The sequence below is a fragment of the Octodon degus genome, unplaced genomic scaffold (assembly GCF_000260255.1).
Source record: "Octodon degus isolate 3935 unplaced genomic scaffold, OctDeg1.0 scaffold00093, whole genome shotgun sequence".
Lineage (NCBI taxonomy): Eukaryota > Metazoa > Chordata > Mammalia > Rodentia > Octodontidae > Octodon > Octodon degus.
The window spans coordinates 8478132-8486432 of NW_004524669.1; the positions used below are offsets into that span (position 1 = coordinate 8478132).

At 61.2% G+C, this 8301-nt stretch overlaps 2 protein-coding genes across 6 annotated transcripts; both read right to left on the reverse strand.

Annotated features, from left to right (window-relative positions):
• Positions 1-2587, reverse strand: Cend1 (cell cycle exit and neuronal differentiation 1). The gene is made up of 3 exons (XM_023722739.1): positions 2491-2587; positions 1865-2073; positions 1-1338 (listed from the first exon to the last, which is right to left on the reverse strand). The coding sequence occupies exon 3, from the start codon at positions 1245-1247 to the stop codon at positions 798-800; it is 450 nt and encodes a 149-aa protein (XP_023578507.1). The 5' UTR covers positions 1248-1338; positions 1865-2073; positions 2491-2587; the 3' UTR covers positions 1-797.
• A 938-nt stretch (positions 2588-3525) lies between these two features.
• Positions 3526-8107, reverse strand: Slc25a22 (solute carrier family 25 member 22). 5 transcript variants are annotated; one of them, XM_004637954.2, is made up of 10 exons: positions 7937-8104; positions 6864-7059; positions 6629-6754; positions 6410-6465; positions 5525-5615; positions 4982-5100; positions 4726-4900; positions 4493-4647; positions 4341-4416; positions 3526-4263 (listed from the first exon to the last, which is right to left on the reverse strand). In XM_004637954.2, the coding sequence occupies exons 2-10, from the start codon at positions 6881-6883 to the stop codon at positions 4110-4112; spliced, it is 972 nt and encodes a 323-aa protein (XP_004638011.1). In that variant the 5' UTR covers positions 6884-7059; positions 7937-8104; the 3' UTR covers positions 3526-4109. The 5 variants fall into 5 exon arrangements, with proteins under 5 accessions (XP_004638011.1, XP_023578503.1, XP_023578504.1 ...); XM_023722735.1 differs by having other exon boundaries at positions 6864-7062; XM_023722736.1 differs by lacking the exon at positions 7937-8104 and adding an exon at positions 7214-7285.
• Between the last annotated feature and the right edge of the window lie 194 nt (positions 8108-8301).

The following is an 8301-nucleotide window of genomic DNA, read 5'->3' on the forward strand; positions in this document are numbered from 1 at the left end:
GAGTTTATTTCAGTCTTAGCCTCCACCCAGGCCCGGGGTTCCTGTGGCACCAGCCAGGCGAGGATAGTACTCCCATAGCGGCCATCACCACTTGGGGAAGCCCACCTGCTGCCACCATGCCAGAGGCAGGCTGGGGCCAGGCATGGGGAGGACTGTGCAGCAGTCTCCCTGCAGGCAGTGGGTGGTGGGCAATTGACACCCACCAAGCAGTTCTACTCTACCTGTGTTATTGCATTTATACGCTTGTTAGATTGCGATGCTGGGTGCAGGCGGGGGGATGCTTTGCTGGAGGTGTTGGCAGGCACAGCTATGAGGGAAGACCCTCCTTGGACCCCTGGCACCCTCACGCTAGAGAAGCCCCTGCTAAGACCAGTCCCCAGGCTGTCTGTGCCGCCCATCATGGCACTGCAGATGGACAGCTCACCTCAGGGTGTCTCCCCAAAGCCAGCCCAGAGGAGATTGGGATATAGACCCACTGCCTGCCCGACAGTGATCCTTCAAGACCGGGCGGCAGGCACAGGATCTGTTCTGTCCTGGCCTTCTTTGCTGTCCCTGCTGTCTGCCTGCCCAGCTGGGCCCTCTGCCCTGCCCTGTAAGCCCAGCGCCTAGGCTATACTGCAGCGCACAGAGCTGCTCACTGCCAATCTCTCCCACTGAGTACATGGGGGGGGGTGTATGTATATATGTGTAGATGATGGATGTATGTAGGTATAGATAGGTACTGTAAACTTGCATGCACTAGCTCCCAGGTCTGTATAGGAAGTGGCTCTGTCCCTCCCATCCCAGTCATCTAGGAATCATTTTTTCCGGGCCAGGAAGGTCACACCAAGAATCAGGGCCACTGCTGCCACAGCCACACCCCCAGCCACCAGTAGGGGTGCCAAGTTTTCACAGGGCCAAGGACCTTGGCCTCCTGAGCCCCTGGTGGTGGACTCGTCCTCTGCCCCATCCCCAGGACCCTTGGGCTCTGGGGTGGCATCAGGACTGCTGGGGACAGCAGGAGCCGAGGGGGCCGGCTTCAGGTTGCTGTGGTTGTTGAGAAGAGCAGGGTCAGCCTTGGCTGTGGTCTTCTTGGTAGGGGCAGGGGCTGCCGGCTGCTCCTGTTTCTCTGCTTGGGCCTCCTTTTTCCCAGCTTTGGTCGAGGGGGGTTTTCCATCCACAGCCAGGGTGGTCTTGGCCTCAGCAGTGGCCTGAGGCACCTTGGTGTCTGGCTTGGGGCTGCTGGCCGACTTTGCCCTAGACTCCATGGTGGTGGTGCTGGTGGCTGGGCAGGTATGCAAGAGAAGCAGGTGGCTCCACTGTGTCTCAGGACAGCTTGTCCCTGGGCGTCATATGGGCCTGGAGTGGGACAAGAGTGAGAATGTGGCAAAGAAAGCCCCTGTTCATCCTGCACACCCTGCCCCTTGCAGACCTTCCCTAGGAGCCCTGGCTCAGAGCTCCCATAGACCCCAATCTCCTCTTCAAGCTATGGCCTTCCTCAGCCTCCCTCACCCCCAGAGCAGCCCCTGTGGCTAGAGAGGAAGGGGGTTGTGGACTGAACCCAGATGGGCAGGGCCAGGTGGGATTGCCCGAGGCTTCTGCTTCGTCCCTGACCCTGTACTGCCTGTGGCCTGTGGCATCCACTCTTTGAGAACCAGAGCGCAGGGTCCGAGGGTGATGGGGGCCTGTGGGCACAGTGGAGGGGCAGGATTTTACTGGAACCCTGGCTCAGGGTCAGGAGTGGGCCCACAGGTGAGGACCCTGGGGCAGTGAAACTGGGGGGGGCACCCCTAGGCAGAGAAGTAGGACAGGCAGTCACGAACCTGTGCCTCCTACCTAGCAGCCACCCTCTGACTTCTGGTACCCCCACCCCCCAGCCCCTCACCTGCGTCCAGCCCAATGGCAGGGTGTCCTTGCTGAGCCCACAGCTGGGCTGGCTTGTGGCACTGCCTAGGACAGCACACACGGTGCCTTAGGGGCTTAGGGCAGGGCAGAGAATGGGTGCTTGTATGCCGCAGTGACCTCGCCGACTCAGGTTCCAGATGGGGTGCAGCAAGGGCCCACACTGAGGACTAGGACTGCGGCCCAGCGCCCCTGGAAGGATAAGAAACGCCCTCACCCACAGGAGGAGGGAGCCTGCCCCGCGCTGTAGCCCAGGCTCCCCACCCCACAGACGCAGTGACCACACTGAAGGTCACCTGAAGGGCACGGCCTTTTGAGGGTATCCCAAGGAGAGGCCTGGCCAGTGCCTCACTCCCCGAGCCCCAGGCGCCCCCCACACCTGCGGCTTCGGAGGGCCCGGCCCCAGGGGACACCAGGCGAGGGCAGCTATGGCCCTCGTCCCCTCTGGCTCGCACCCGCTCCCTCCCGACAGCCTTCGCTGCCTCCCACAGCCCCTGAGCCCAAGACAGCGGGGGTACGCAACCCGGTGACCTCCGTGGCTTGCATCCTGGCCCACCAGCCAGGCCCGGCGCCCCGACCCGCAGTTCCCGGAGGCGTCCGCTGCCTTACGCTGTCTTTCAGGCCGGCTGGCGCTGAGCCTCGGTTGCAGCTCGACAGCTAAGCGGACGCGGCGCACCCCGGAGTTTCCCACAGTGCTCAGCTTGCGCGCAGGATGGGAGGACCGCGAAGGGGTGGGGCCTGGTGACTTCAGTTAATCGAGGCGGGGCCGTGATGGGGCGGAGTCTGAAACTATTTGCCGGTTCACGGTGCCGGACAGACTAGCTCTACCCTTGGCTGGAAGGCAAGCTCAGGCCAGGAGGAGCAGCTGAGGCTGCCCTCCGGTAACCGATCCTTCCCGAGGGACAGTCGTGGTCTGTCCCCTCTGCAGTGTGGGAGGCAAAGGTCTACAGGCCAGGGAAGCTAGGCCTTAGAGGAGGAACCGCCCTCCCATACACACACAGAGGCGGGGTGTCTACTTAGAATATTTATTTATCCTTATACATGACAAGACACAAAAAGTTACAACTTTTTAAAATTCTTCAAAAGAAAAAAATATAATTCCTTAAGCAGCAGCAGCAGCTTCCAAGGTACAGATATGGGAAGGGGCAGCTCCAGGAGCAACCGTGAAGTGGGGGCCAAGACCTGAGCCCCAGGTAGTGTCGCTGGGAAGGGGCCTCCACAGAGGGGCCAGGTTGGGGGACACAGCACCAGCACTTAGGATGAGTCACCAACACGATCACGGCGGGCAGGGCAAGGGGCCTGCCTCGACTCACAACATTGGGTGCAAAGGGGCGGACTTCCCCAGCATGGTCAGGAGAATACAGTGGGACCTGGGGGCTGGGCAGCAGCTCTTGCCTCCCCCACAGCTGGGACGGTGCCCCCATCCTCCATACTGGTTTTTAAGTCTACTGCTGGGCCTGGTCAATCCCAGTCCAGTCCAGGGGTGGGGGCTTTCCAAACAGAGGCCAGGCTGAAAAAATGAATTCCTGGATGGGGTCCACAGAGGGTCTGGAGCACAGGGTCTGCCTGGCCACGCAGGGCAGGTAGCAGCATGCCCAGCCCGCTCCCAAGGAGCCAGGCCAGCCGAGGGCTGGCGGGCACAACCTGCATCTGCACACCTGCATCTGCACACACAACCTGGGCCAGGGACAGAGGTCCCACCAGAAGGTCCCACAGTGGACCACTTAGCCTGGGGGCCAGCACTCACTATGAACACCCCCACATTTCCTGCAAAGCTGGCCAAGGGGAGGTGAGCAGCAGGGACAATGGATGGATGGACAGGTCAGGCAGAGCCACACGGGCACAGCAGATTCAATAAATAAGTTTGTCTGGGGTCCCCTTTGTAAACCAGGAGAGCCTTGGATGCCAGTGATAGGGTGTAGAGTCCAGCTTGCTCAGCCCAGAACTGGGGTCCCCAGCCCAGAGACCAGCTCTGTCCCTGGGGGTGCTCAGTCTGGACAAGACTGGATCATGGTCTAGCTCAAGGAATGTACAGATATCTGCATTTTTCTACATAGATAAGACATTGATCCCAATGATGATACCCACAGGCCCACGGGGGCCTGTGTGTGCACCACCCCATGGACCCTGCCCCCTGCCCACCCCACCCCCACTGACTGGGGAGGCCTGGAGGGAGACCTTCCCTCTCAGTCCTGAACCAGCTGCCCTGCTCCACCCTTGCAGTGGGCTCAGGCCTGGGGTTCTTGTAGCAGCCTCAGTAGGGACTCAGCAATGCCCAGGAAATAGACGACCTGCGCGATGCCGAACAGGGGAGCGATGACCAGTGCACGGCAGTAGGCGCCCTTCAGGAAGGCAGAAGGTCCTTCGTGCTGCCAGATCTTCCTGCGGGGGTGGGGGAGGGGGGAAGATCAGCATAGTGCTTTCCCCTCCCCCAGCCCTAGCCCCTGGGCCTGTCCCACCTGGCACAGTCCAGAAAGCCAGAATAAGTGTCTTCGTTGACTCCACGCTGCAGGGACTGGAGCCGTGTCTTCACCACTGCAAGAGGCATGTGCATTAGCACAGGAGCCCAGCCCTGGCCTATCCCCGCCCAGGGTCCAGGCTCAGCACTGACCATCACAGGGGTTGACAGCCACGGCAGCCGCACTCCCTGCCACACAGCCAGCCAGAAAGGATACATAGAAAGGTGACTTCTCCTCTGATGCTGAGCGGCCTAGCTGGTCCAGGTTCGCAAACAGGGGAAAGTAGACAATGGAGAAGGGGACATCCCTGCAGAGAAGGGATAGTGACACCTACTGGAAGGTGGGGTAGGCACAAAGCCTCCTGCACCCTTTCCACCCTTCCCACCTGAGCAGTGTGGCCCCAAGTCCCTTGTAGAGGCCAGCGATGCCACGACTCCGCAGCAGGTCTCGGGTCAGCTGGGTAGCTGTGGGCCGAGGCGCAGCAGGTGTCTCCATGGAGGTTGGGGCTCCTGCCTGGGCTGAGAGCTGGGCCTGAGCAGCCAGAAGCTTCTTTTGGGCAGCTGGTGAGAAAATAATTTTGGTCTTCTCCTGAGCTCAGAGCAGGGAACAAAGCCCTGCTGCTGCCCCGGCCTGCCCCTCACCAATTCGGCCTGCATCCTGCAGCTGAATCTTGAGCATCTCCATGGGGGTGGTGACAATCACCTGGCAGGTGCCAGCCCCGCAGCCTGCCAACATCTCCTTGGGCAGTGTCAGCTTCTGCCTGTGAGGATGAGGGTGTAAGGAGAAGTGGGGGCCCTTGCCTGGCACTAAGGGTGGATAAGGTCCTCAAGCAGCAGGCACAGGCCCAGGGACAGATGGCCACTCGGGCAGGGGCTAGGAGGGCAAGAAGCGGGAAGTAGGGATCTTGCATGTCCTGGGAGGGGCCACACTGGCAGCCCAGACTCCAACAGGGGAGCTAGCTGGTCCCCCAAGCCTGGCAGCAGGCAATGGCTGAGGGCCAGGGACTGCTGACTCATCACTATAAGCCCCTTCACTCCCACACAAGGGGAGGTGCCTCGCTAGGCCAAGCAAGCCAAAGCCGGGCCCCAGATGGCCAGGGCTGGTGCCCATGTCCACCCAGGCATTTGCCATGGGCCCCTCCCAGGACCTGGGTCCACAGCAGCCAGGCAGGCTGAGTCCCTCACCCATCCTTCGAAAGCTGATGCCGGAAGAAGTCATTAGCTGCCAATTTGATGGCTTTCTCAGGAGTGACCAAGGTCAAGTTCACAGCCGCTCCTGTGGGGTATTTTGGGGTCAGCAGGGCATGGGGTACACAGGCAGACAGTGTTGGGAGAGATGACACGCTGGGCCATGGTTGGGGAGGCTCTGGGCCAGTGCACGTTTCCCAGCTGGCCAAGCCCCATAAGCCACTGCCTGGCCACTGCATCCTGCCCTCTCACCCACATTTGGGCTTGGTCTGTGCCAGATGGGGTGGGGACTAGGCAGGAAAGGGCCACCGCCGTGGCCACCTACCTGCGTCACTGTCCTCCCATGCTGGCCACCACCCTCTCCTCCCTCTGCATCTCCTTCCCCCACCTCCATCTGTCTCAGATGCTAGTGAGACCCTGGTTCCATGGCTGGCCCCCCTGGGGACACCTCCCTCCTGGAGGCTAGAGGGCTCTTCTACTGGGGTGTGAGGGGATACAAGGACAGAACCAGCACTGGTGGCAAACAGCCCCTTCTCAGAGCCAAGCCTCAAGGCTACACGTGTGGGCAAATCCAGACCTGGGACTCTTTTCTAAGCTGCTTTGCATAATGCCCCTGCCTCCTAGACTGAGGCACATGCTGGGAGAAGGAGCAGTGTCCAGGCACTGGCAGTAAATGGGGGCAGAGTGGCGTCCAGATATGGGACCCAGACCGAGCCTCCCCAGACCCAGCCCCTCGCTTATCGCCCTCCCCATCATCCTGGGCTGGGTTGTGGCCAGACGCGGATGCAGCCAGCACCCCAAGCCACCTCCACATGTATGTACTAGGCCCAGGCTTGCCTCCCTCCCTCCCCCACCAGCAGCCCATCCTGGCCCAAGTCTCACCCCGGTACATGCCAAAGTAGCCCTCTGAACGGATGGTCTTGATCAGGCAGTCAGACCTATGGCCAATGGGAGGGGTGAGCAGGGGCCCAGCCAGCACCCCAATTCCCCTGAAGCCCAGCAGGGCCCTGGCCAGTCCTGTGCCGTGTCCCCAGGCCTGCCCTGTCCCATCCCCTTGTCCAACCCAGGATCACAGGCAGAGTGGACCCCTGGCCCACTCACATGCTCAAGTACATGCGCTGGCCATTCTGCTGGTTCTGCAGCCTCGTCTTGGCCAAGTCGATGGGGAACACACAGGTCACCCCAATTAGCCCAGCGATGCCACCATTGATGAGTTTGGCTGGCAGGCTGTGTGCGAGGGGAGGGGGGAGAGGGGGAATCAGGACTCTTCCTCCACCACAGCTTGTGGGTGATCAGGGTAGGATGGGCCGGCTAAGAGGGGATCCAGGTATCTGACCTGATCTGTTTATCAGCCATTTAATTCTGACAGGCAGGCAGGACCGGCTGAGGTGGTCACCAGGCAGTACAGGGCCGACGTCAGGGGCGGGGGAGAAGCGGCGGCAGCAGCTGCGGTGGGTAGGTGAGGGCTTGTGGGACCGACGCAAGAGGCAGCTGCTCCTCCACTCTCAGGGATATTGCAAGGCGTCACCCCACTGCTGTGCAGAAGAGAGGGCAGGGATTAGTGTGGGGGGTGCATAGGGCAAAGCTCTGCTCTCTACTCTCAGCTTACAAGCGGCTGTACCCCCAACCCTTAACAAAGCCTCAGCACAAGGGGGGGGAGGGTGGAGGAAGAGGGAGAGGAGGCACCTGCCACCTGGATCAGCCCTGGGGCCACCTGGTTTCCCCTCAACACCCGCCCCGGTGTCCTCCTTGCCAACCTCACACACACTGGGACACGCACACTCACGCTCACACGCACACAGAGCAAGCTCCAGCTTTTAAAGGGCCAGGCGCTTCTGAGGGACCAGGCTGTGACAACTAGCCCACAGCCTTAAGCAGGGGCAGCAGGCACCTGTGCACTTTGGGATGGAGTATTCCTCCCTGGACCCCAAGACCTGGCCCAGATGGGGCTGACCACCTCAGGGACAACCTCCTCCATGGAGACTAAGATACCCACTCCACCAGCCTGCCAGCCACCTCCTCTCCACCCAGACAGGAACCTAGGGACCAGGGCCTGGGGAGCCCCCAGAATCAGCAGACAGGGACAGCGGGGAGTTTATTGGAGTCCTGAGGCCATCCCCCCACCCTCTCTAGGGATGAGGGCTGAAGGGCCTCTCCTACCAATGGGCTGGGGACCAGGAGCATTGACCAGGGCCTTTACGGGGCACACTGTCAGGAGACTAGAGCTGTGGGGACCTTGCAGCTGCTCAGGCCCTGCATGTCTCCCTCAGCACCTCAGAGGTCAACTGTTACCAGCCGTGCAGTTCTCCAGGGTCACCCAGCTGGCTCACACCCTAGGGCCCTCCAGGAACTAGACGTTCGCCCTGGCTGTGTTCCCTAACCTGCCCACAACCGGAGGGTCCTGCTCACCCTGGGTGCACAGCCCCTCCAGGATCCTCCACAGCTCCAGCCAGCAGCTTGACTCAAACTCAACTAGGAGGAGATAAGCGACTAGGAGGCAGCCAGGGGCTCTCCGATTGGCCGCGGGGCAGGGCGGGGCAACTTTCTCTTTCACTTTGTTAGCTAGGGATCCCTGTAGCCTCTGGAGAAGAGAGAGCGGTGAGGCAGTCTCTTCCGGCCAGGGTCCAGCTTGGGCACCTAGATGGGGAAAACAGTCCTGATCTGGTCGACCCAGCACAGCAGGCCACCCATCCATGGGCCCTGGGCCTTTGGCCACCCGTGGGTTTCTGGCTGCAGCCTGTGGGGTGCACCCACACCTGCCTAGGACCCTGTCA

Bases quoted from the DNA above. Each gene is read 5' to 3' on its own strand.
- Cend1 (XM_023722739.1), bottom strand. From the start codon at position 1,247: ATGGAGTCTAGGGCAAAGTCGGCCAGCAGCCCCAAGCCAGACACCAAG.
- Slc25a22 (XM_004637954.2), bottom strand. From the start codon at position 6,883: ATGGCTGATAAACAGATCAG. The intron at 6,466-6,628 runs GTGAGTGGGCCA...CATTGGCCATAG, and splicing joins CAGCGCATGTACTTGAGCAT to GTCTGACTGCCTGATCAAGA. The intron at 4,648-4,725 runs GTGGGAAGGGTG...CCTTCTCTGCAG, and splicing joins CTTGGGGCCACACTGCTCAG to GGATGTCCCCTTCTCCATTG.